The 27,383-nt window shown below is 45.1% G+C and overlaps 1 protein-coding gene across 1 annotated transcript in view; it reads left to right on the forward strand.

Moving 5' to 3' along the window:
* LOC115018541 (glutamate receptor 1-like) overlaps window positions 1-27,383 on the forward strand; it is a 71,354-nt gene that overhangs the window by 16,741 nt on the left and 27,230 nt on the right. Inside the window, 10 exon segments of the mRNA XM_029447583.1 lie at window positions 9,442-9,599; window positions 9,601-9,682; window positions 21,216-21,400; window positions 22,072-22,125; window positions 22,218-22,376; window positions 23,138-23,305; window positions 23,727-23,831; window positions 24,620-24,730; window positions 24,804-25,010; window positions 27,118-27,333. Of these exon segments, the coding sequence (XP_029303443.1) occupies window positions 9,442-9,599; window positions 9,601-9,682; window positions 21,216-21,400; window positions 22,072-22,125; window positions 22,218-22,376; window positions 23,138-23,305; window positions 23,727-23,831; window positions 24,620-24,730; window positions 24,804-25,010; window positions 27,118-27,333 (1,445 nt within the window).

A 27,383-nucleotide genomic window follows, 5' to 3' on the forward strand; every position in this document is an offset into this window, starting at 1 on the left:
GCCCTGTGGAAAGAGAGAGCTGGTGACATTTTGCCCTTGAGGACTCACTTGTAGTTTCACGCTCAGTTGAATGCCTCAAATGTGAAATGAGGATAAAGTGCAGCTGCATGTAGCGCCTGGAAGGACATTTATCTTCAACAACACAATTTGGCAAAAAAAGGAAGAGCTGGTGTTAAGATACGAGGAGAATTATCTTTAATTAATAATCTTAAACCGTAGTTTCATGTCAGACAAGACAGAAGATGAGACGCCATGAGTCCCAGTCAGGCGAGAGGAAACTCAGAAAGATAACAAAAGAAAAAAGGAAATAAACGACAGGATTTAATTTGTCAATTATTTTATTTTTTGTCCACTGAGGAACAATTTTGGGCAGAAAATTAAAAACATGACACATATTGTAATTGTTGGATTCCAGCAGTAGTGTAGCGGATTAAAATGTTGAGTCCTTTGAGGTTTTTTAGCTACTTCCTGAAGGAACCTTAAGCTCAGGTTACCAAGTTTAAATCATCTTTGTTGAATCCAGTTATATACTATAGTTCGTATAATCACTGACTGTATTGCTAGCTAGCTTAGCAACATATCCCCTGATAGCAAGGTTAGCCAGCGCTGTCAGGCCACGGTGTGTCAGCAGACACAGATAACGTTTCTGAAACATAAATCACAAGTCTGTGTTCGCGATGTCACGAAAACCGATACTTCGGTTCCAAGTCAATGCCTTAATTATCTGGTTATCGTTAGCTGTTAGCTGTTAGCTGTTAGCTGTTAGCTGTTAACTGTTAGCTGTTAGCTGTTTGCTGTTAGCTGTTTGCTGTTAGCTGTTAGCTGTTAACTGTTAGCTGTTAGCTGTTTGCTGTTAACTGTTAGCTGTTAACTGTTAACTGTTAGCTGTTAGCTGTTAGCGGTTAGCTGTTAACTGTTAGCTGTTAGTTGTTAGCTGTTAACTATTAGCTATTAACTGTTAACTGTTAACTGTTAGCTGTTAAGCTGTTAGCTGTTACTGTTAGCTGTTAACTGTTAGCTGTTAGCTGTTAGCTGTTAGCTGTTAGCTGTTTGCTGTTAACTATTAGCTGTTAACTGTTAACTGTTAGCTGTTAGCTGTTAGCTGTTAGCTGTTTGCTGTTAACTGTTAGCTGTTAACTGTTAGCTGTTAACTGTTAGCTGTTAACTGTTAGCTGTTAGCTGTTAGTTGATGAATGCAAGTTCCATAGAGTTGCACTATGGTGCTTTCAAGCTGACTAGTACATTTCTGTTGTATTAACACCCCGTGTAATAGAAAATATGTCAGTTTAATTCTAAATGTATTTATAGCGATATTATGGTTAGTTGTTGTGTCTTTCTAGCTACCGTGCTGCTCATGTAGCAGCTAGGCCATGTCAAAATCTCAACCGGGATGTTTTAGTTTCACTTTTGTACAGTGGGAAGAAGTGGAGACACGTCGTCCATCTACATTTACAGTCTATGATTGGTGTAGTTTGAATGGAGTACGGTTTGTGGAGCTGCTTCGTAGCCTCTGGAGTGAATTGTGGGTAAATCTCTGTGGACGACTAAAATGTAAATGTAGACTTGGAGGCAGCAGGGACGAGACTCGCACTCTGAGCCGACAGATGGGATTTAAACCTGCAACTGTTGGCGGGGGAAACACTTGTAGGGAGCCTCAGTGTGTGTGTGTGTGTGTGTGTGTGTGTGTGTGTGTGTGTCAGCAGGGGATTATTGCATTGATGCCTCGGAGGCAGCAGTTGCCAAAATGTTCTTGTGTACTGTCTGTGGTTGTGTGTGAATCAGCATGTGGATGTGTGTGTGTGTGTGTGTGTGTGTGTGTGTGTGGTACATTGCCCTGAGGAAGGCAGCAGCCATTTAATCTATTATTCAGCATTGCTACTAAACACATTAATTAGAGCCTGAGGTTGAGACGGGTGCACGCTGCCAAATGAAACCTCGTATCTCCTGTTTATTTGAGCTGAGCGTCCGGTGGTCGACGTCTCAGACCTGTAAACATGTAAATACATTACAGTTCATTACGTCTTCCTGAACATATCTGCTGTAACCAGAAACATCCTGATTGATGGTTTGTAGCACAGCTGATTATGTGGACACGTGTTGTTTTGTTGAGCTAATGAATTAGCACATTAGCTAAGTTGTCTGGTCAAAAGGATGCATTCAGGCCACCAAGACCGGCCTCTTCCCTGGGGACGACTTGACTCTTATTGCATGTCCATCCATGTGTGTCGATTTTTACTTCAAATTTGTACTTTAGAGTATACAAAAATAAAATAAAATACTTTTCCTGCAGGTTTTGCTCCACCTCCTGCCCAAATCAGGAACCCTTGCTGGATGTGCGAAATCGCGATATTGCGAGGTTACGCAAGAACCACAATGTTGTGCTGAAAAAGCTACTGTGGTACAAGCGGTGTTGCAGAGTCTCTACCGGTGGACACATTTCTACCGTTGCTCAGTATCTACAGTCTTATTGCTCAACCCTACGCTGTACACATGTTCTTAAAACCTGAATAATATCTCACATCTAAAAATGCTACTTTCAGAATGTTGTCCTATTTGGAATAATAGTGTATTATTAGTGTTAACATAATCAGTGTCTGCAGTCTGTGACCTTTGGACTTTCCCGTATTTGGCTGCTTGTAATGTCAGCGACTTCAAGCTGAATGTACCACTGCACTCAATACAACTCATACAACAAACAGGATATAAATGTCACTATCATGTGGTGCTGCAGTTACAGCTCATGTAGATGTCATTCTGGGGAAAAGTGTGACGTGAATCCAGAACGACGGCAGTGAAACAGTGATCTGATGGTTTGGATGTGTGTCTCCGGGCCGCGCTGTGTCGTCTCCTCCGCAGAGCGAGCGTAAACAGTTTAGCCGTGGGGGGATGGAGACGGTGAAGTTATAGACGTCCTCACGATTACCTGCCAATAGCCCTTCAGCTGAACAATGTGATTATTATTAGTCGCAGAAACACAGATCTGCAGTGTGGATAGATGGACGGATGTGTCAGGAGCTGTGGTGGTGGTGATGGTGGTGGGGGGGGGAAGGTCTCAGCTGTGGGGCCCGTGGCGCTTGTCGTCGTCTCTGGGCTGTGTTTAAATAAAGCTCAGTATAAAAGCCTCAGGTGGGGAGGAGTGAGATGTCTGACTGGAGGACCCTGAGTGGGGACGAGGCGAGGTCAGCTCAGTCTCTGCGACGTTACCACGAGGGTCCTCAACTTTTGTCTTCTCTGATATTAATTGTGAAAGAGCGGGCGGGGGATGTGTTGTTGTTCCGTCAGACATCACATGATGTAGGGCGAACTATAAATCCTTCTAACTAGAGATGTCACCACACCAGAAATGTAATTGATATCAATACCAGTGCAGTTCCACAATTCTCGATACCAATTCAATACCACGGTAAAAAACTAAAACAATAAACTTCATATTCAAGATGCATTTCATTTAATACTGTTTGCATACTGGTTATTGTTAGGAAGTTCAATGGGTCATAATTCCCTCTAATATCTATTTTACATTGCTGTGAAAACTGTATTTATTCAAGTGTACATTGAACACCTCATGATAACGTTATGATTTACCGTCGCTCAATATTACTTATTACTGTTTAGAGCCTAAACGCACCACAGTGAAATCTATAGTACCTCACACCACCGGCTGCTAACAGCTAACGTTAGCTAGCTAACAGCTAACGTTAGCTAGCTAACAGCTAACGGTTTAATTAGTCTCAAACCTGGTGACCCACTGCGGTACTCTATAAATGTCGCCCAACCGGTCGATCGCGAGGGTAGTGCAGGTAGATCGCGCACCGTTAAAAAAAAATACATATATATTCCCCCAACAGCCCCCTGAAATTCAAGTTTGTTGTTTTTTTCTTGCCTTGCGCGATCACATTCCCTCCTCCGCTCTGTTTCGCTCGCGCACACACACACTTACAGTCAGAGACAGAGTGGAGGAAAGGAGAGGAGTGAACTACGCACCAGCACCCCCCGTCCGTCCGTCCGTCGCACAAACCTCAGACAGCACCCCCCCCAGCATAATATTGCTATTCCAAAGAGAAGTGCAGTCATCTGGATGTGTGAGAGAAAGAAGGACACACTTTATTTCACTTTTAATAGCCTTCGTAAATGCATTTGTTTATAGAACGTTCTGGAAATAACTGCAGTTGAAAATGTTTTATTTCACCTTTAATGTATCCCTGCTGATGTTTTGACATTGGGTGAAATAAAAGTAAAGTCTCGGTTGGTTAGTAGACTGAAAGTGTTTTTTCTAGATTTGGGACTCACTGCAGGTGCAGAATGGCCTCTGCCAGGTATCGCAACAGCAGTGTGTGTGTGTGTGTGTGTGTGTGTGTGTGTGTGTGTGTGTGTGTGTGTTAGAGACAGAAATGAATATGAAATGTTGATGTTGACGGAGACTGGACAGATGCTGAGAGCCCTGCTGGGAATCTGTAGAGTTATTTATGTTCAGGTCAACAACATCTTCATGACGGGGTCCAGATGTGTACAACCTATAGGAAGACCTTTCCTATTGCAGAGTACAAAGTATAATGACCCCATTTATTACGGGAGGACAGCAATGTCTTTATAACATACATTAGAGATCCCTTCATTGCTTCCTCCTATAGATTGTACACATCTGGACCCCGTCATGAAGATGTTGTTGACCTGAACATAAATAACTCTACAGATTCCCAGCAGGGCTCTCAGCATCTGTCATGTCTCCGCCGCTCGACCCTCTGATGAAGGAGCGTTCTGTCGTCCCAGCGGGACAGCAGCGCTAATGCTAAGCGACAGATACCTCGTTAGCATGATAGCATTCACCTCGTGGCAAACGTCTATTGTTAGCATGATAGCATGACCCCAGAGGGAAGAGTTATTTACGGTGTCAGCCTGCTCAGAGGGGCCAGGCGGGTTGTTAGCATGTTAGCGCTGCACCAAGGACACACACAAACACACACACACACACACACACACACACACACACACACACACACACACACACACACACACACACACTGAGGCTCCCTATAAGTGTTTGCTTTTCAGGTAACATTAGACAGACAGACAAAAACTGATTGGATGGTTCAACTGTTACATGAAGCGTCGCGTTTATATTTACGTGACCTTTGACCCCTTTACTTCTGGACGGATGGATTTGTGTGTATAAATATAAGATATCATTGTTAACTGTCTCATCAGGAAGAATTTTAATATTAACAGATAAACATTTGTGTTGTGTTTGGACAACACGTCATAAACTTCAACTCCTTCTTGTCTGTTGATTATTAACCTGTACGGTGTGTCTGTCGGTAGGATTACAGAACAATACTGGGCAGCATGACGCTGTTTTATTCAGCCGTTCATTGTATTATTATTATTTGTTATTGAATAAAAAACATTTCCCAAAAGGTTTGGCATGTTTTATACAAAAAACAACAAAACATTAATACTCAAATCCCAAAGTTGAAAATCTAAAATCAAATACTCGACCCAACGAGCGAATAATCGGATAGTCGAATATTTGGGTCTTGCCAACGATGTGAATCACGGGGCGGGTACGTATGTTATCTTTCACTTTCATTAACATCGCTTGAAGGTCATCTGGCCCCGGCGGAGTTCTTCTAGTTTACTCTTTTCACAGTTTCCAACAGTCACGACTCGGGTGTTTACTGACGTATTGTCGTAGATCAAAATGTTAAAATCCCAGAATATATTTCAGGCTTCTGACCAAAAACCCGTTAAATAAACGATTGACTTTGAGACGAGGGAACAGGAAGTGCTGACTCGTTCCTGCATCACTTTAGATCTGAACATGAAACACGGTCGTACAGTATTGTGCTGCGATAAGATGTGCAGACTTTGTTTTAAGAGGTTTAATTAAGAGGAGCTTAGAGATGAGCATGTTTTGGGCTGTTAGTTTGATTGACAGGTGTCTGCGCTGGATGCTTTCTGTCCAAATGAGGATTTTCTGGGTGATGACATGTTTTTATAGTCTAAATGAGATTGTGCCATAAAATCAGTCGATGATTTCACGGAATGACTTGCGATGCTTCAGCAGTGAGAATGATTTTGTCTTGAGACTTAATCCTTGACTGTGAAGGAGCCCTGCTACATGAAGAGTAATTTGATTAAATCCATTGTGTGTGCAGGGATTTACCACGTGGAAGCCTTTTGTGTTGAAACAGGAAACTACACTTATCAGCTACACAGCAGCAGATAAGTGAGCAGCTGAAATGACGTCTCTACCATGAAGATAAGATAACACTGTTATATGTTAGCTTATCACCAAGTGGAGACTCAGAAAAACAGATACAACAATAAATGTGACAATTTAAAAAGCGTGTACGTTGGTTTAAGACAAAAGAAAAGAAAGAAAAATACCTGAAAATGAATGTTTAATGTACCGTTTAGAATCAGCCATTACATCGATGTTGTTTAATAATAATTATTCCAACAGAGATACAAACTATAATTCAGACACCAAATGTACAATTTACATTTAAATAGTTTTGAGTTTGTTTCCAGTCCAGAAAAGTGTAAGAGAGCCTCGATCATCATTCAACCTCCAAGTGATTCTACGTGAGGGTCCTAAGAGTCGCTGCAGGGGGCCTCAAAATATGTCTGACAATACAGATTACAGAGACATGAATACAACATGTAATAATATGTTGTTTTCATGTCACTGTAATCTGTGTTCAGCCTGCTCGTACAAAACAACTCATTTAATTCAGACAACTTGATGATATTCAAACTGTTACACATCCTCGTGCAATCAGATGAGCTCGCTAATCACACACGTTCACACACGTTCACACACGTTCACACACGTTCACACACATGTTCACACACGTTCACACACGTTCACGCACGTTCACACACACGTTCACGCACGTTCACACACGTTCACTCACGTTCACACACGTTCACTCACGTTCACACACGTTCACTCACGTTCACACACGTTCACACACGTTCACTCACGTTCACTCACGTTCACACACGTTCACACACGTTCACACACGTTCACTCACGTTCACACACGTTCACACACGTTCACTCACGTTCACACACGTTCACACACGTTCACTCACGTTCACTCACGTTCACACACGTTCACTCACGTTCACACACGTTCACACACGTTCACACACACGCTCACACACGTTCACACACACGTTCACACACACGTTCACACACATTCACACACGTTCACACACACGTTCACACACACGTTCACACACACGTTCACACACGTTCACACACGTTCACACACGTTCACACACACGTTCACACACACGTTCACACACGTTCACTCACGTTCACACACGTTCACACACGTTCACACACACGTTCACACACACGTTCACACACGTTCACTCACGTTCACACACGTTCACTCACGTTCACACACGTTCACACACGTTCACACACGTTCACTCACGTTCACACACGTTCACTCACGTTCACACACGTTCACACACGTTCACACACACGCTCACACACGTTCACATACACATTCACACACAATCACACGCGTTCACACACGTTCACACACACGTTCACACGCGTTCACACGCGTTCACACACACGTTCACACACGTTCACACACGTTCACACACGTTCACACACGTTCACACACAATCACACACGTTCACACACGTTCACACACGTTCACACACATTCACACACACGTTCACACACATTCACACACGTTCACACACGTTCACACACGTTCACACACAATCACACACGTTCACACACATTCACACACGTTCACACACGTTCACTCACGTTCACACACACGTTCACACACGTTCACACACGTTCACACACGTTCACACACAATCACACACGTTCACACACGTTCACACACGTTCACACACATTCACACACACGTTCACACACATTCACACACGTTCACACACGTTCACACACGTTCACACACAATCACACACGTTCACACACATTCACACACGTTCACACACGTTCACACGCGTTCACACACACGTTCACACACATTCACACACGTTCACACACGTTCACACACGTTCACACACAATCACACACGTTCACACACGTTCACACACGTTCACACACGTTCACACACAATCACACACGTTCACACACGTTCACACACGTTCACACACATTCACACACGTTCACACACGTTCACACACATTCACATTCATTTCGACGGTAGTGTATGAACTATATTTCACTTTTGGTTTGTTTGGTGACCTGGAATTCAGGGCGGAAAGAAAGGAACTGGAGCTTGAAAACAAGACAACAAGACAACAAGACAAGTGAAATGATTCGATAAAGGAAGATGTAAAGGAAGAGGACAGACGGTGAACGAGAGGCTGGAGGATGGAGGGATGCATACTGACACACATATAAATATCAGGCTCATACAAACACAGACTTTAACTTTAGTATTATCCTGAATTAAATCAGATATTTAAAATCAAACAACAACAAACAGACCAACACATAAAGAATAAGCATGTTGTGTGTTTCAGCTGGTCTTTAACACCATCAGAACAACTTGGATCCAGTTGTTTAGTGTTTCCTTTATCAACAGAGAAACAGAATCCATTAGAACAGAAATAATAATATACAATCAATACTTTTCTCTGTTTTATATCATATTCAACAGAATACATTTGGGTTTTGGACTGATGACAAACAACTAATTGATTAATTGAGAAAATGATCTACAGATTAATCCATAATGAAAACATTCACAAGATGCAGGTTCTGTTTAGCTGCTTTAAAGTGATACAAGTGAAACATGTTTTAATAAACAAATGTTAATAAGAGAGGATGGTGGGAGGAGAGGAGGAGGAGGGGCGGAGAGGAGGAGGAAGAGAGGAGGACGTAGATGACAGGAGGGAAGGGAAGGAGGGGAGGAGGGGAGGAGGAGGAGAGACGGAGGAGGAGAAGGAGGAGGAGGATGAGGAGGCGGAGGCGAGGAGGCGGCGGAGGAGGAGGAGGAGAAGGAGGAGGAGGAGGCGGAGGAGGAGGGGGGAGGAGACGGGAAGGAGGCGAAGGAGGAGGGAGGAGGAGAGGAGGAGGAGGAGGAGGAGGAGGAGGAGGAGAGGAGGGAGGAGGAGGAGGAGGAGAGGAAGGAGGAGGAGGAGAGGAGGAGGAGGAGGAGGAGGAGGCGGCGGGCAGGAGGAGACGGAGAAGGAGGAGGAGGAGGAGGCTTCTTAGTTCTCCTGAGTAGCGCGGATGAGGAGGGAGGAGGTTCTGCTTCTTCTTCTTTTCTTCTGCTTCTCCTTCTTCTTTCTTCTACTTCTTCAGATTCTTCTTCTTCTGCTTCTTAGAATTCTCTTCTGAGACTTAGGTCTTCTCCTTATTCCTTCTTCTTCTCCTAGTTCTCTAAAGTTTCTTTCTCTTCTTCTTCTTCTTCTTCCGTCTTCATCTGCCTCCCAGTCTGCTCCCAGTTCTCTAAGGGCGTGTACGCCATCATGGGTCTGTACGACCGGCGGACGGTCAACATGCTGATGTCTTTCTGCGGCTCTCTGCACGTCTGCTTCGTCACGCCGTCCTTCCCGGTCCAGACCAACAACCAGTTTGTCCTGCAGCTGCGGCCCCCAGCTGCAGGAGCCCCTCATGGCCCTGCTGGAGCACTTCTGCTGGACCAGGTTCACCTACATGTACAGCCCAGACTCAGGTGAGGACGCAGCGTACACCACACAGTACGCAGGTAGATTAACACTTCATGAGCAGGGAACACATCCAGGCAGCGAGTGGGCCAACATACTGATGTGTTTTGACAGGAAGCCTCAAACTTCTTCTTCAGCCTCCAAAATAATAATAATTCACATGTAGAGACACAAAGTGTTTCCTGTGCAACTTCCTGTGAGTCACCTCCAGCTCCTGTCCTGAAACAAAGAGAGCCCCCCCCCCTCTCTGAGCCGGTGCTCCGTTAGACAGTTGATGGCAGATCTCATCTAATTGCCTTTTCCATCTGTGGAAGTCTTTCCAGCATCATAGTGTGTAGCTGTGTGTGTAATGTTATCGCTCCTCAACATCTGCAGAGGAGACGTTACAAACGTCTCTGCTTCATGTCCACGATCTGCGTCTGAGCATCAACTCACAGAACGTCTGTACGTAACAGATACCATCACTCACATTAACACAGTTACTGTTTATATTACAAGTGTTCATGTTTGAATATGTAAATGAGGCGTTATGTAATGTAAAAACTCTGATCTTCTGTCTGACAGCAGACGGAGTGTGAACACGTGTGCACTTGTACTTGAGTATTTTTACATGAATGCTTCTTTGCTTCTCACCCTGACTCTCTGGTTGCCATGGATACAGCCTTGCAGTGCAGCCTGCTCTCTGTGCGGTTACAGTGAAGCAGACTGATGTTGTGTTTCCAGCCCTTCATCCCGTTCTCCTCTTCCTCTCTGATCTGCACCTTTACTTTTCCTTCACAGTGAAACTTCTCCACATCTTGTTGGATTGTTGCCACTTCCTGTACAGATGTTCTTGGTCCCCAGAGTCGTAGTTGTCTGGCATTAAGAACGATGACACATTCTGGCAAATCAAAAAGTAGTATCAGCAAAATGTGCCGACAGCGTCCCGGCTCTGAATCCTCGCGGTCAGATGGGCGTTAGTTTGCGTTAATATATCCAATACAGGCTCAATGTAACATCTGTGAATCCTCCTGTGTGCATTCATCAACGTGGACACTTGCATCAGTAATATGACAAAGTGATTAAGATCATTTATAAACGGAGGCTCTCAGTCTCATTACGCTCAACTCGGTCCAGTGTTTGTCTTAATAAGCTGATGTCTCCTCGTCTGCGTCATCAAACACCTCGTCTCCTCCCTGTGAGGGATGCTTTTGGGTCACCTTCATTCCTCTGAAGGATCTGATGTTTTCTCAACTACAAGGGGAAGGAGGAGGAGTCGAGGAGGAGCGGAGGCGGAGGAGGAGGAGGAGGAGGAGGAGGAGGAGGAAAGGAGGAGCGAGGAGGAGGAGGAGAAGGAGGGAAGAGGAGAGGAGGAGGAGAAGGAGGAGGAGGAGGAGAAGGGGGAGGAGGAGAAGAAGGAGGAGGAGAAGGAGAAGAAGGAGGAGAAGGAGGAGAAGGAGGAGGAGGAGAAGGAGGAGGAGGAGGAGAAGGAGAAGAAGGAGGAGAAGGAGGAGGAGAAGGAGGAGGAGGAGGAGGAGAAGGAGGAGAAGGAGGAGGAGAAGGAGGAGGAGGAGAAGGGGGAGGAGGAGAAGAAGGAGGAGAAGGAGGAGAAGGAGGAGGAGGAGAAGGAGGAGGAGGAGGAGGAGTAAGGAGGAGAAGGAGTGAGGAGGGAAGGAGGAGAGAGAAGGAGAAGGAGGAGGCGGAGAGAGGAGGAAGGAGGAGGCGGAGGAGGAGGAGGGGGAGGAGAGAGTGGGAGGAGGCGATAGGAGGAGCAGAGGGGCGAAGCGGCTAGGTCTGGGGAGGAGAAGAATTCTTTCTTCTTCTTCTTCTCCTTCTTCTTCTCCTTCTCCTTCTCCTTCTCTTCTTCTTCTCCTTCCTTCTTCTTCTTCTCTTCTTCTTCTTCTTCTTCTTCTTCTTCTTCTCCTTCTTCTTCTTCTTCTTCTTCTTCCTCATGCCGCTCTAACTGTCCAGAGGACTGAGAAAGCTTTTACATGTTCCTCTCTCTCCTCTGTTATCCATGTTTCCTCTGGTTCCTGTCTTCCTGTTCCTGCCATGGGTTCCCTTGAGCGAGTGGACGTTTGCATTGATTAAAGAAATAAATAAAAACATTGTACAGACCGACAGCAGCTGCTCAGAGAAGTAAACGTTGGAGAGGGAAGCGTCAGCGCGCTATGAAACAGAGACCGTTGTGTAATTGAACATGAAACTGATTTTCAGTGTGTGGTTGACATAATTGCTGTCGCATCACTGGTCTGATGTCTCGCTAACAGACACATTACAAGCTCTGTTAACAGGAAGACATTGTCCTTTTTACTCCTCTAAAGCAAACTGAAAGAGAGTGGTCGCTTTGTTTTAAACTCTCCTTTCCATCATCATTTTGTCTGTTTTGTTTTGATGTTTCTACCTCGATGGTATTTAAGGTATTAATGTCCTTCAGCGTGACGGTGATGTTGCTGTGTGATGGAGCGATGCTAACATGCTGCACGTTTAACGCCAGGCTCATACCAATATGTGTAAGAATACATCACTTTAAAATATAATTTACTTATAATTATAATGCAATCTTAGACATTAAGACATAAAATAGTGCAGCTTGTTAACTTCGGTAAATAATATGCAAACAATGTTTTTCATATATTTAGAGATGTGTTGAGATGATATGAACAAAACCTGTTGTAAACAGTAATACGCAGGTGAAGTAAATGATGTATGTACAGTACCAGCAAGTACAATATTAGTTTAACAGAAGTATAAAGTGACGCTAGCAACCCTGATTTATATCTGAAGGATTCGTCCTCTGGGGAACATTTGTACAACATTTCATGACAAACCATTTAAATCAAATTGAAGCTTTTTTCCATCTGATGATTTCCTACAAAAATATTGCCTCAGTATAGTTCAACATAAATGGCCCCGTGTTGGCCCTGTGTTGGCCCTGTGCTTGACCTGATTCGGCCCTGTGTCGGCCCCGTGTTTGACCTGATTCGGCCCTGTTTTGGCCCCGTTTGGCCTGATTCGGCCCCGTGTTGGCCCTGTGTTTGACCTGATTCGGCCCCGTGTTGGCCCTGTGCTTGACCTGATTTGGCCCCGTGTTGGCCCTGTGTTGGCCCTGTGTTGGCCCTGTGTTGGCCCTGTGTTGGCCCTGTGTTGGCCCCTTGTTGGCCCCGTGTTGGCCCTGTGTTTGACCTGATTCGGCCCCGTGTTGGCCCTGTTTTGGCCCCGTTTGGCCTGATTCGGCCCCGTGTTGGCCCTGTGTTGGCCCTGTGTTGGCCCGTGTTGGCCCTGTGTTGGCCCTGTGTTGGTCCTGTGTTGGCCCTGTGTTGGCCCCGTGTTGGTCCTGTGTTGGCCCTGTGTTGGCCCTGAGTCGTATCAGAGAGAGTTGTGTTTTAATGAGCGTCTGAGGACAGATGGAGGCTGATGCTGTAACTCTCTGTAAGAGCTCTCCTGGGGAAAACAACTCACTAGTACACTGATGAGGAGTCTCCTCTTCCTCCTCCTTTCTTTCCTTTCTTCTTCTCTCCTGTTTTCTCTTGTCTCCTCTCCTCCCATGTTTCCTCTCTCAGTGCATTAATAGTAAATGACATGCATACAGGATGTTTATGTAAATTAGATGCAGAACGGAGAATAGTGTCTATATTTATAAAACTCTCTCTCTAAAGTTACATTATCATTAACACACACTTGACTTGCTTCGCTCAGTATGTGTGTGTGTGTGTGTGTGTGTGTGTGTGTGTGTGTGTGTGTGTGTGTGTGTGTGTGTGTTCACAGCTTGTGTACACAGTGTGTCACTGTGCTGAAGCTAATGAGCAGTTACCTCTCAGAGGTCATCACATCATCTCCGTCACAAAGCTCCAATTATCAGCAGAAACTCGTCCAGCTCCGCAGCAGGCGGAGAGGAAGTGTGTGGACATACGTGGTGTTATGAAAGATGGCTTCTTTATGTTTTAGTATCTTTAGATTGGCTGCAGAATGTTTTATTGTGCAGGAGACTTTCTGTCACTTCTATAAATGAGTGTTAAAAACATAAAAGCTATTTGTGTATCATGACAGAGAGATGTGTGGTTACTCTTCACACCATCCACAGCTGAACAACTTAATGTGTGCTCCACATGTGGACGTGTCTCAGAGTGCTTCTTCACAGGCGAGACATGGACAACATGTTTGGTGAAATATAAATGTTTGGTTACTTTTCCTGACGAAAGTGTTGGTCACACATGATTCTTTCAAGAACCGTTCGACATTTGAAAATATTGTTATAAAAAATGATGTAATTTTTGGCACACTGCTCTGGGTCGTCGGGGGTCAGAGGGTTCAAAACATTCAAGCACTGACGAAAACCAGATTTAAAATTGAAACCTGAAATAACTTGTTTACTTTTTTGGTCAACTTGTTTTCAGCAGAAACGAGCGACGAACACGACGCTTACGTAACAAACTTGTGATCAAACAGCATCTTATTATGTCTGCTCTGCCAGGTAGAGGGGGGGGGGGGGGACTGATAAACAATGAGCAGAAAGTCACTATGAAGCTGCGTAAAGCCGAGAGGAGCTGCAGACTCAGCTGATCTCCTGCAGCCTGACATCTACACTTCCCCTCCAGTCAGCTGGAGTAGCACATTATTAAAACTTAAGAAATAAATAACTTACACAATTACTCATTTGCAGAGGTGTGTGTGTGTGTGTGTGTGTGTGTGTGTGTGTGTGTGTGTGTGTGTGTGCGTGTGTGTGTGTGTGTGTGTGCGTGTGTGTGCGTGTGTGTGTGTGTGCGTGTGTGTGTGTCAGACAGTATCTTTGAAGTTCCTGTTTCACTGTGTCCTCTCAGTTCATCTCTCTACTCTTTGAAGTCTATCTGAATTTAGCTGACTTGTCTTTTGAACACGGTGTGTGTGTGTGTATGTGTGTGTGTATGTGTGTGTGTGTGGTGTGCGTGCGTGTGTGCGTGCGTGCGTGCGTGCGTGTGCGTGCATGTGTGTGTGTGTGTGTGCGTGCGTGCGCGTGCGTGTGTGTGTGCGTGTGTGTGTGCGTGTGTGTGTGCGTGTGTGTGTGCGTGCGTGCGTGTGCGGTGTGTGTGTGTGCGTGTGTGTGTGTGGTGTGTGTGCGTGTGTGTGTGTGTGCGTGCGTGCGCGTGCATGTGTGTGTGGTGTGTGTGCGTGTGTGTGTGTGTGTGCGTGTGTGTGTGTGTGTGCGTGCGTGCGCGTGCATGTGTGTGTGTGTGTGCGTGCGTGTGCGTGTGCGTGTGCGTGTGTGTGTGTGTGTGAGAACTGTAAAATGCTGATGTGATTGCTCTGCATGTTGACTCACAGGAAGTGAAAGCACAGAGGGTTGTAAGGTTTACAGACGCATTAATTGATGATTTATTTTGGCCACTAGGGGGCAGAAGAACTTGAAACACAGATATAAAACAATAGATGCAACGTTACATCGTAGAATTTGAAACACGTTGGCATTGAGCATATTTCAGGGTCTGTTGTCTGGAGGTGATGTTGTGGAAACCATGGGGCTGTGTTTGGCTGTATGTGTGGAAGCCCTGCGGTGACGTGATCATCTGTTTCAACCTTAACTTAATGAGTGAAAGACACAAAGAGGAGGAAGTACATGAAGCTCTTTTCTTTTATTAAGTTAGTGAACGATAAAACAACTGAGCTTTGTTTATGAATTGTTGAGTACAGCTCAGATAGATCTCATCTCATCACTAATATCTAGTTTGTAAATGTTAACTCCTTTAAGACTATATTCAGAACGCTCTGTTTCTTCAAATCTGGCACGGACAAACTTTGGGTAAATATCTAACAGAAGGAAATAAAATCAAAGTCAAAGTCAAGATGTAGTTTGGTCACATATGTTCCTAATATTGTGCAGAACTCATAACAAATACAAAATGTTAGGAACACATGTGATCAACATATTAAAGTGTTTTCAGTGTTTCCTTCTAAAATACAACACATTGCTTGTTAAATATAAAGAAATGATTTTATTTAAAACATTTAATGTTGAACACAACACAACAGTTACATTAATCTCTTTCCTGACGTGTTTATCGCCTTGTGGTGAGAATCCTGTGCAGCTTTAGTTCATAGTTTCTGATACAGACATTTTCTTATCGTGCTATATTTAGTCTTTGGACACACGGGACGGCTGTTGTTTCATAAAACACAATGAAATACACAAACAGCCGCCCCGTGTACTCAAATATACAAATGTACAAATATAGTGCAAGAAAAACTCACCAAACGCTCGATCTGGAAAATTTCTTCAGATTTGTGCCGATGCAAAATTTCAGTTGCGGGTACAAACGGGTTAAATGGAGCCACTCAAACAAACTGCCTCTCTCTGAAGGGTGACCCGGGTCGGGTCCAGCCTGAGGCACAGCTCTCAGTGTGTTTCAGCAACAAGGCAGACAGCTTTGAAAATAGAAGATAAATCTCCCAACAGCTCCAACATGTCTGGTTTACATGTTGTCCATTGAACAGAAGCTTTCAGGAGCTTTAAATGATGAGTTTAAAATGTATTTGTTGATTGCAGTTAATTTACAGTGTTGTAGCAAGATTCAGATCCTACTGCAGGAAAGTACGAATACAACTACAAGTAAAGGTTTAGTGTAGCCTCCTTAAAGTACGACAAGTACAAGTAATGATTGTACAATAAAATGTTGCCTTATCTCCGCCAGCAAAGTGATGTGAGGAGACTCCTCTGTAACATCAAGCAGGAGGAGACTCCTCTGTAACATCCAGCAGGAGGAGACTCCTCTGTAACATCCAGCAGGAGGAGACTCCTCTGTAACATCCAGCAGCAGGAGACTCCTCTGTAACATCCAGCAGGAGGAGACTCCTCTGTAACATCCAGCAGGAGGAGACTCCTCTGTAACATCCAGCAGGAGGAGACTCCTCTGTAACATCCAGCAGGAGGAGACTCCTCTGTAACATCCAGCAGGAGGAGACTCCTCTGTAACATCCAGCAGGAGGAGACTCCTCTGTAACATCCAGCAGGAGGAGACTCCTCTGTAACATCCAGCAGCAGGAGACTCCTCTGTAACATCAAGCAGGAGGAGACTCCTCTGTAACATCCAGCAGGAGGAGACTCCTCTGTAACATCCAGCAGCAGGAGACTCCTCTGTAACATCCAGCAGCAGGAGACTCCTCTGTAACATCCAGCAGGAGGAGACTCCTCTGTAACATCCAGCAGGAGGAGACTCCTCTGTAACATCCAGCAGCAGGAGACTCCTCTGTAACATCCAGCAGGAGGAGACTCCTCTGTAACATCCAGCAGGAGGAGACTCCTCTGTAACATCCAGCAGGAGGAGACTCCTCTGTAACATCCAGCAGCAGGAGACTCCTCTGTAACATCCAGCAGGAGGAGACTCCTCTGTAACATCCAGCAGGAGGAGACTCCTCTGTAACATCCAGCAGGAGACTCCTCTGTAACATCCAGCAGGAGACTCCTCTGTAACATCCAGCAGGAGGAGACTCCTCTGTAACATCCAGCAGGAGGAGACTCCTCTGTAACATCCAGCAGCAGGAGACTCCTCTGTAACATCCAGCAGGAGACTCCTCTGTAACATCCAGCAGGAGACTCCTCTGTAACATCCAGCAGGAGGAGACTCCTCTGTAACATCCAGCAGGAGGAGACTCCTCTGTAACATCCAGCAGGAGACTCCTCTGTAACATCCAGCAGGAGACTCCTCTGTAACATCCAGCAGGAGGAGACTCCTCTGTAACATCCAGCGGGAGACTCCTCTGTAACATCCAGCGGGAGACTCCTCTGTAACATCCAGCAGGAGACTCCTCTGTAACATCCAGCAGGAGGAGACTCCTCTGTAACATCCAGCAGGAGACTCCTCTGTAACATCCAGCAGGAGACTCCTCTGTAACATCCAGCAGGAGGAGACTCCTCTGTAACATCCAGCAGGAGGAGACTCCTCTGTAACATCCAGCGGGAGGAGACTCCTCTGTAACATCCAGCAGGAGACTCCTCTGTAACATCCAGCAGGAAGAGACTCCTCTGTAACATCCAGCAGGAGGAGACTCCTCTATAACATCCAGCAGGAGGAGACACCTCTGTAACATCCAGCAGGAGACTCCTCTGTAACATCCAGCGGGAGGAGACTCCTCTGTAACATCCAGCAGGAGGAGACTCCTCTATAACATCCAGCAGGAGGAGACTCCTCTGTAACATCCAGCAGGAGACTCCTCTGTAACATCCAGCGGGAGGAGACTCCTCTGTAACATCCAGCAGGAGGAGACTCCTCTGTAACATCCAGCAGGAGGAGACTCCTCTGTAACATCCAGCAGGAGGAGACTCCTCTGTAACATCCAGCGGGAGGAGACTCCTCTGTAACATCCAGCAGGAGGAGACTCCTCTATAACATCCAGCAGGAGGAGACTCCTCTGTAACATCCAGCAGGAGGAGACTCCTCTGTAACATCCAGCAGGAGGAGACTCCTCTATAACATCCAGCAGGAGGAGACTCCTCTATAACATCCAGCAGGAGGAGACTCCTCTGTAACATCCAGCAGGAGGAGACTCCTCTATAACATCCAGCAGGAGGAGACTCCTCTGTAACATCCAGCAGGAGGAAACTCCTCTGTAACATCCAGCAGGAGACTCCTCTGTAACATCCAGCAGCAGGAGACTCCTCTGTAACATCCAGCAGGAGGAGACTCCTCTGTAACATCCAGCAGGCGGCTCCTCTGTAACATCCAGCAGGAGACTCCTCTGTAACATCCAGCATGAGACTCCTCTGTACATCCAGGAGGAGACTCCTCTGTAACATCCAGCAGGAGGAGACTCCTCTGTAACATCTAGCAGGAGGAGACTCCTCTGTAACATCCAGCAGGGGGAGACTCCTCTGTAACATCCAGCAGGAGGAGACTCCTCTGTAACATCCAGCAGGAGAAGACTCCTCTGTAACATCCAGCAGGAGGAGACTCCTCTGTAACATCCAGCAGGAGGAGACTCCTCTGTAACATCCAGCAGGAGAAGACTCCTCTGTAACATCCAGCAGGAGGAGACTCCTCTGTAACATCTAGCAGGAGGAGACTCCTCTGTAACATCCAGCAGGGGGAGACTCCTCTGTAACATCCAGCAGGCGGCTCCTCTGTAACATCCAGCAGGAGGAGACTCCTCTGTAACATCCAACAGGAGACTCCTCTGTAACATCCAACAGGAGACTCCTCTGTACATCCAGCAGGAGGAGACTCCTCTGTAACATCCAGCAGGAGACTCCTCTGTACATCCAGGAGGAGACTCCTCTGTAACATCCAGCAGGAGGAGACTCCTCTGTAACATCCAGCAGGAGACTCCTCTGTACATCCAGGAGGAGACCCCTCTGTAACATCCAGCAGGAGACTCCTCTGTACATCCAGGAGGAGACTCCTCTGTAACATCCAGCAGGAGGAGACTCCTCTTTAACATCCAGCAGGAGACTCCTCTGTAACATCCAGCAGGCGGCTCCTCTGTAACATCCAGCAGGAGGAGACTCCTCTGTAACATCCAGCAGGAGACTCCTCTGTAACATCCAGCAGGAGACTCCTCTGTAACATCCAGCAGGAGACTCCTCTGTAACATCCAGCAGGAGACTCCTCTGTACATCCAGGAGGAGACTCCTCTGTAACATCCAGCAGGAGACTCCTCTGTACATCCAGGAGGAGACTCCTCTGTAACATCCAGCAGGAGGAGACTCCTCTGTAACATCCAACAGGAGACTCCTCTGTACATCCAGGAGGAGGAGACTCCTCTGTACATCCAGCAGGAGGAGACTCCTCTGTACATCCAGCAGGAGGAGACTCCTCTGTACATCCAGCAGGAGGAGACTCCTCTGTAACATCCAACAGGAGACTCCTCTGTAACATCCAGCAGGAGGCTCCTCTGTAACATCCAGCAGGAGACTCCTCTGTAACATCCAGCAGGAGGAGACTCCTCTGTACATCCAGCAGGAGGAGACTCCTCTGTAACATCCAACAGGAGACTCCTCTGTAACATACAGCAGGAGGAGACTCCTCTGTAACATCCAACAGGAGGAGACTCCTCTGTAACATCCAGCAGGAGACTCCTCTGTAACATCCAGCAGGAGGAGACTCCTCTGTAACATCCAACAGGAGACTCCTCTGTAACATCCAGCAGGAGACTCCTCTGTAACATCCAGCAGGAGGAGACTCCTCTGTACATCCAGCAGGAGGAGACTCCTCTGTAACATCCAACAGGAGACTCCTCTGTAACATACAGCAGGAGGAGACTCCTCTGTAACATCCAACAGGAGGAGACTCCTCTGTAACATCCAGCAGGAGACTCCTCTGTAACATCCAGCAGGAGGAGACTCCTCTGTAACATCCAGCAGGAGGCTCCTCTGTAACATCCAGCAGGAGACTCCTCTGTAACATCCAGCAGGAGGAGACTCCTCTGTACATCCAGCAGGAGGAGACTCCTCTGTAACATCCAACAGGAGACTCCTCTGTAACATACAGCAGGAGGAGACTCCTCTGTAACATCCAACAGGAGGAGACTCCTCTGTAACATCCAGCAGGAGACTCCTCTGTAACATCCAGCAGGAGGAGACTCCTCTGTAACATCCAACAGGAGACTCCTCTGTAACATACAGCAGGAGGAGACTCCTCTGTAACATCCAACAGGAGGAGACTCCTCTGTAACATCCAGCAGGAGGAGACTCCTCTGTAACATCCAGCAGGAGACTCCTCTGTAACATCCAGCAGGAGACTCCTCTGTAACATCCAGCAGGAGACTCCTCTGTAACATCCAGCAGGAGGAGACTCCTCTGTAACATCCAGCAGGAGACTCCTCTGTAACATCCAGCAGGAGGAGACTCCTCTGTAACATCCAGCAGGAGGAGACTCCTCTGTACATCCAGGAGGAGACTCCTCTGTAACATCCAGCAGGAGGAGACTCCTCTGTAACATCCAGCAGGAGACTCCTCTGTAACATCCAGCAGGAGGAGACTCCTCTGTAACATCCAGCAGGAGACTCCTCTGTAACATCCAGCAGGAGGAGACTCTTCTGTAACATCCAGCAGGAGACTCCTCTGTAACATCCAGCAGGAGGAGACTCCTCTGTAACATCCAGCAGGAGGAGACTCCTCTGTAACATCCAGCAGGAGGAGACTCCTCTGTAACATCCAGCAGGAGGAGACTCCTCTGTAACATCCAGCAGGAGGAGACTCCTCTGCTTCTATAGAAGTCTATGAGAAAATGTTTCTTCTTCTCTCTTGATTTATTCCTCACTAACATTTTCCTGATGAGTTTATGTCTCAATCTGTAGTTTCAAGTCTTCTTCACATGATGTTCATTTAGTAACTTATGGAAACATCTAGAGTCAAATAGATATAAAGCACTGTAGTCCACAATGACTACATCCACCTCTTATATATGGTTTTAACCAAAACCCTGAATCTGTCAGCGTGTTGTTGTTCACTAATAATAATGTCTGTAAACCGTACCGACAACACGATCGTCACTTCCGCTGCGTGAGGGAGCAGAGGATATTAACGTGTGGTGCACCGCTGCAGAATGAGTGAGGGGAGGCGCTGCACTGATTCACCTGTTGTCTGTCTCTCAGGTCTGTCGGTGCTGCAGAGGATCTTGGACACGGCGGCGGAGCGAACTTGGCAGGTCACCTCCGTTAACTTGGACACTCTGACAGAAGCTGCCTTCATCAAGCTGTTGGCCGACATCGACTTCAAAAAGGACTTTCACATCGTCATCGACTGCGAGCTGGAGCGACTCAACTCCATCCTCAACCTGGTAAATGACTCATGAAGAGTTTCACAAGACAGACGGCATCGAACATTTTAATAAAAAAACATTTTGAGGGAAAAAAGTTAAGTAAACATTTAAAGAAAATACTTTATACAACATAAAGTTATAATATTTAGAGAATATATGAATAACAGCTGAACAGACTATGAAGACAAATGATCGTTTAAACCTCTTCACCCTGACTTGACTGCAGATCAAAGAAAAACAAACCCAATATTTATTTGACAGTAATCACCTGTAGAGTCTGTGTTTAAACTAAATGAACCAAACGACAGTCGAGCTGAACGGCTCCCTTGCAGAAACAAACAGGAGTACCAGGAGGAAGCTGCCCCCCCCCCCCCCACTCTACAGCTGTTTCTCTCTTCACCTCTTTATAACCTCTCTCCTCCTTTTCTCTGCTTCATCCTTCCTCTCCTCCTTTCATCAATCTGAGGAGACCCTCACTCTTTCTGATGGGCAATTAATTCCTCAAAGAAGATTTGAGTCGTCCAATTAGCAGCTGTTTGACTCACACACACACACACACACACACACACACACACACACACACACACACGTGCAGATGGGTGTGATGAATGTGTAATGGATGCTTTTTATCATCGTTAGAAACATCAGAAGAATGTAATTAGTGTCCCATTTATTCTGACTCTTCTCAGATTGCTGCTCAGAAGAGAAACTTGAAGAACTACCACTACGTCCTGTCCAACCTGGTGAGTCTGCTTACTGGAGAAGCATGAATACAGTGTGTGCAGGAAGGGTGGAGCTTCATGTGTGTGTGTGTGTGTGTGTGTGTGTGCGGCAGGGCTTCATGGACCTGAACATGACAGATTTTCGGAAGCTCGGTGCCAACGTGACGGGCTTCCAGCTGGTGAACCGGTCCGATCCGGCTGTGGAGAAGATCGACCAGGACTGGCTGGACTTTGACAGCAAAGACCTCAAACTGGCCCGCAGGAGGCTCAGGGTACACACACACACACACACACTCACACTCTCACACACACACACACACTCACACTCTCACACACACACACACTCACACTCTCACACACACACAGGGAGGGAGAAGATGGAATCATAAAAGATTCAGACGTGTATCTGACAGCTGTCAGTTTCAGGCTCAATATTAAAAAGATGCGTCGTCTGAGTCAGCGAGGATAATGTTTAAAGTCAGCGTGCTCCATGTTCTGGGACTAAAAGTATTAGTGGGGTTTCCGTGGCGACCTTGGGAACAGTTCAAAGCTGTGCAGGATTTATATTCTTCTTAGTTTTAGTTTCTGGAAGCTTTTGGTCGACCAGGATGAAAAGCGTCTCTGCATGTTGCTGCTCAGCTGTCTCACCTCATCTGCATCTCCTGTCAGTTCATGTCACATCTCAACAGGTGTGAATAGTTCATATATGTGTTATCTTGTACCAACATGTCCGCTGCAGTGTGAACACGGTCGAAGGGAAGCGGCTTCCAGTCTCGTCATTTCTGTAAAGTGTCGCCTGATGCAGCAGCTCGGTGTGTTCAGATGTTGGTCCTTTATATATATTATTTATATGTTGTATATATTTACCTGCTGCTGCTGTAACACATAACATCCCAGGTTGGGAACATTAAAGAACATGTACATCTACAGATACAACCGTCTTCCATGAGTCACACGTCAGCGCTCTGTCACTTCTCATAACGTTCAATCTTCCTCTTTACCCATCATGACATCATCACCTGTCGGTCCTCAGTACACAGGAGCTCTGACCTACGATGGCGTCACCGTCATGGCCACGGCGTTCCAGAACCTGCGGCGGCAGCGGATCGACATCTCTCGCCGGGGGAACGCTGGGGAGTGTCTGGCAAACCCCCCCGCGCCCTGGGGGCAGGGCATCGACATACAGAGAGCCCTGCAACAGGTCCACAGATACACAGATTCATCTTTCACTGTCGTTTGTCACATTGTTATTGCTTTTCTTTGTATATTACTGTTTTGTTGCACATATTTTATATTTTTTATAACTTTTGTATAATAGTTTATATAATATAGTTATATAGTAGTTTCTTTTCAATATGTGTATAAACCTGATTCTGATTCAAAGTCTTTAAATCAAAGATTTTCACTTTAATACTTAATAATATAAACAACCTCTGGAAACAGCTTCAAGACTTTTTTGGATGAAAAATTACTTATTCTGATTATTTTGTCGATCCTTGCAGATCTAAATTGTACAATACGAATAAAATGAGTGTAGTCTAATCTTTATCTGCAATGTGCACACATACGGGTGTGTGTGTGTGTGTGTGTGTGTGTGTGTGTGTGTGTGTGTGTGTGTGCAGGTGCGTCTGGAGGGGCTGACGGGTCGCGTGCAGTTTGATGAGCGCGGACATCGAACCAACTACACCCTGAGTGTGATGGAGCTCAGCCTCACAGAGTCCACGAAGGTGCTGCAGCTTCTTTTCTTAAATGAGCTGTTTTCTAGCAGAAGTTTGGTGCGGAGTCACACTGCGGAGAGTCTGCAGGCTTTGCACCACGTCAGCTCATTTCAATAATGAGCTCCCTCTCCTCTGATTAAAGGTGTGATAATCAGTGAAATCAGCTGCTGCAGCGCCTGCTTGCTGTTAAAGACCTGCAGACTCTCAGCTCTCTGTGGAACTCCAGCAGACACACAGCAGGAGTTAGCTTTGTAATAATACTAATAATAATAAAGGGGAATGAAGATGTTTTACGAGAAAAAGTAGCAAAACCACAATTTAATAATATTCTCTTACAAGTAAAACTCCTTCATTCAAAATCTTAAATATGAAAGTATGTAATATGAAAGTGTAGTTTAAAAAGTAAAATCTCTTGAGAGATGTTTGAGGATCCGATCGGAGTCCACAGCGTGACTCACTTCCTGAAGTCAAGATGACAACAGCTCTTATTTGAGTTACAATGAGGCTGAGAAGTAAATGCATTGCTTCATCAGAACTTTAAACTTGTGTTTTTTATAAGATAATGATTGTGAAATTAATTTGACTAGAATAAAAAAATGATGGCTGTTTGATAGATTCACTGAAATGTTCATAGTTTAATCTCATGACTAAAACTACAGGACAGTATTGAGGGTTACTGAGGGACATTTAAATATGGCAACCTGAACACACGCTGACGGAGGAGGAACGATGGAGGCACAGAAAGACACAGAGCAGAGGGTGAACACTTGTATGTAACGCCGCTGCTGTGTGTCCAGATCGGCTACTGGAACGAGCGGAGAGGCTATGTGAACACGGCCGTCTACAAGCCTGTGATGGAGGAGTTCCACGGTCTGCAGAACCGAACCTACGTGGTCACCACCATACTGGTAAGACGGGGAACACGTGACGTGTGATCATCAGTAAACATGTAACTTAAAGTAACCATCCGTCTCCGTGCAGGAAGCTCCCTACATGATGCTGAAGAAGAACCACGAGCAGTTTGAAGGAAACGAGCGGTACGAAGGATACTGCGCCGAGCTGGCCGCGGAGATCGCCAAACACGTGGGCTTCGTGTACCGGCTGGAGCTGGTGGACGACGGCAAGTACGGAGCCAGAGACGCTGAAACCAAGATGTGGAACGGCATGGTGGGAGAATTGGTGTACGGGGTGAGTGGCACCAAACCAATCAGCACGTGCGTTCTGCGTGAGAGGAAATAACTGCACGCAGGCGGCGGTCGTCTGTATCCGCCATTAGAAAAGGGAAACCGGACGACCTGACTGTAAATGTAGAAGCTGTTGATACACACCATGTTTACATATCTCTCGCTCCCCATCGCCGTGTTATGTTATAACACATGTTTATAACATAACACATGTTTATAACACAACACATGTTTATAATATAACACATGTTTATAATATAACACATGTTTATAATATAACACATGTTTATAACAACACATGTTTATAACAACACATGTTTATAACAACACATGTTTATAACATAACACATGTTTATAACAACACATGTTTATAACAACACATGTTTATAACATAACACATGTTTATAACAACACATGTTTATAACAACACATGTTTATAATATAACACATGTTTATAACAACACATGTTTATAACAACACATGTTTATAACAACACATGTTTATAATATAACACATGTTTATAACAACACATGTTTATAACATAACACATGTTTATAACATAACACATGTTTATAACAACACATGTTTATAACAACACATGTTTATAACAACACATGTTTATAACATACACATGTTTATAATATAACACATGTTTATAACAACACATGTTTATAACAACACATGTTTATAACATAACACATGTTTATAACAACACATGTTTATAACAACACATGTTTATAATATAACACATGTTTATAACAACACATGTTTATAACAACACATGTTTATAACAACACATGTTTATAACAACACATGTTTATAATATAACACATGTTTATAATATAACACATGTTTATAACAACACATGTTTATAATATAACACATGTTTATAATATAACACATGTTTATAACAACACATGTTTATAACATAACACATGTTTATAATATAACACATGTTTATAACAACACATGTTTATAACATAACACATGTTTATAACAACACATGTTTATAAATTAACACATGTTTATAACATAACACATGTTTATAACATAACACACATTTATAACAACACATGTTTATAAATTAACACATGTTTATAACATAACACACATTTATAACAACACATGTTTATAACATAACACATGTTTATAACAACACATGTTTATAACATAACACATGTTTATAATATAACACATGTTTATAACATAACACATGTTTATAACATAACACATGTTTATAACATAACACATGTTTATAATATAACACATGTTTATAACATAACACATGTTTATAACATAACACATGTTTATAACATAACACATGTTTATAATATAACACATGTTTATAACATAACACACATTTATAACAACACATGATTATAAATTAACACATGTTTATAACATAACACATGTTTATCTCTCTCTGTCTCTCTCTCTCTCTGTCTCTGTCTCTCTCTCTCTGTCTTCTCTCTCTGTCTCTCTCTCTCTCTCTCTCTCTCTCTCTCTCCTCGTCTGCCTGTCTCTCTTCTCTGCTCTCTTCTCTCTGTCTCTGTCTCCTCTCTCTCTGTCCTCTCTCTGTCTCTCTCTCTGTCTCTGTCTCTCTCTTTCTGTCTGTCCTCTCTCCTGTCCTCTCTCTCTCTGTCTCCTCTCTCTCTGTCTCTCTCTCCTGTCCTCGTCTCTCTCTGCTCTCCTCTCTGCTCGTCTCTCTCTGTCTCTCTCTCTCTGTCTCTGTCTCTCTCTGTCTCGCTCAATCTGTCCTGTCTCTCTGCTCTCTCTGTCTCTCCTCTGTCTCTCTCCTCTCTGTCTCTGGTCCTCTCTCTCTCTGTCTCTCTCTCTCCCTCTGTCTCTCTCTCTCTGTCTCTCTTCTCTCTGTCTCTCTCTCTCTCTCTCTCTCTCTCTCTCTCTCTGTCTCTCTCTCTCTCTCTCTCTCTCTCTCTCTCTGTCTCTCTCTCTCTCTCTCTCTCTCTCTCTGTCTCTCTCTCTCTCTCTCTCTCTCTCTCTGTCTCTCTCTCTCTCTCTGTCTCTCTCTCTCTCTCTCTGTCTGTCTGTCTGTCTGTCTGTCTGTCTGTCTGTCTGTCTGTCTCTCTCTCTGTGTCTCTGTCTCTCTGCAGAAGGCTGACGTGGCGGTGGCCCCGCTCACCATCACTCTGGTGAGGGAGCAGGTGATCGACTTCACTAAACCCTTCATGTCTCTGGGGATCTCCATCATGATCAAGAAGCCCACCAAGTCCAAGCCCGGCGTGTTCTCCTTCCTCGACCCGCTCGCCTACGAGATCTGGATGTGCATCGTCTTCGCCTACATCGGAGTCAGCGTGGTGCTCTTCCTGGTGAGAATACTGCATGAAGCTGATACTACTTGTGTACTTTTACTGCATGA

The sequence above is a fragment of the Cottoperca gobio genome, chromosome 14 (assembly GCF_900634415.1).
Source record: "Cottoperca gobio chromosome 14, fCotGob3.1, whole genome shotgun sequence".
Classification (NCBI taxonomy): Eukaryota; Metazoa; Chordata; class Actinopteri; order Perciformes; family Bovichtidae; genus Cottoperca; species Cottoperca gobio.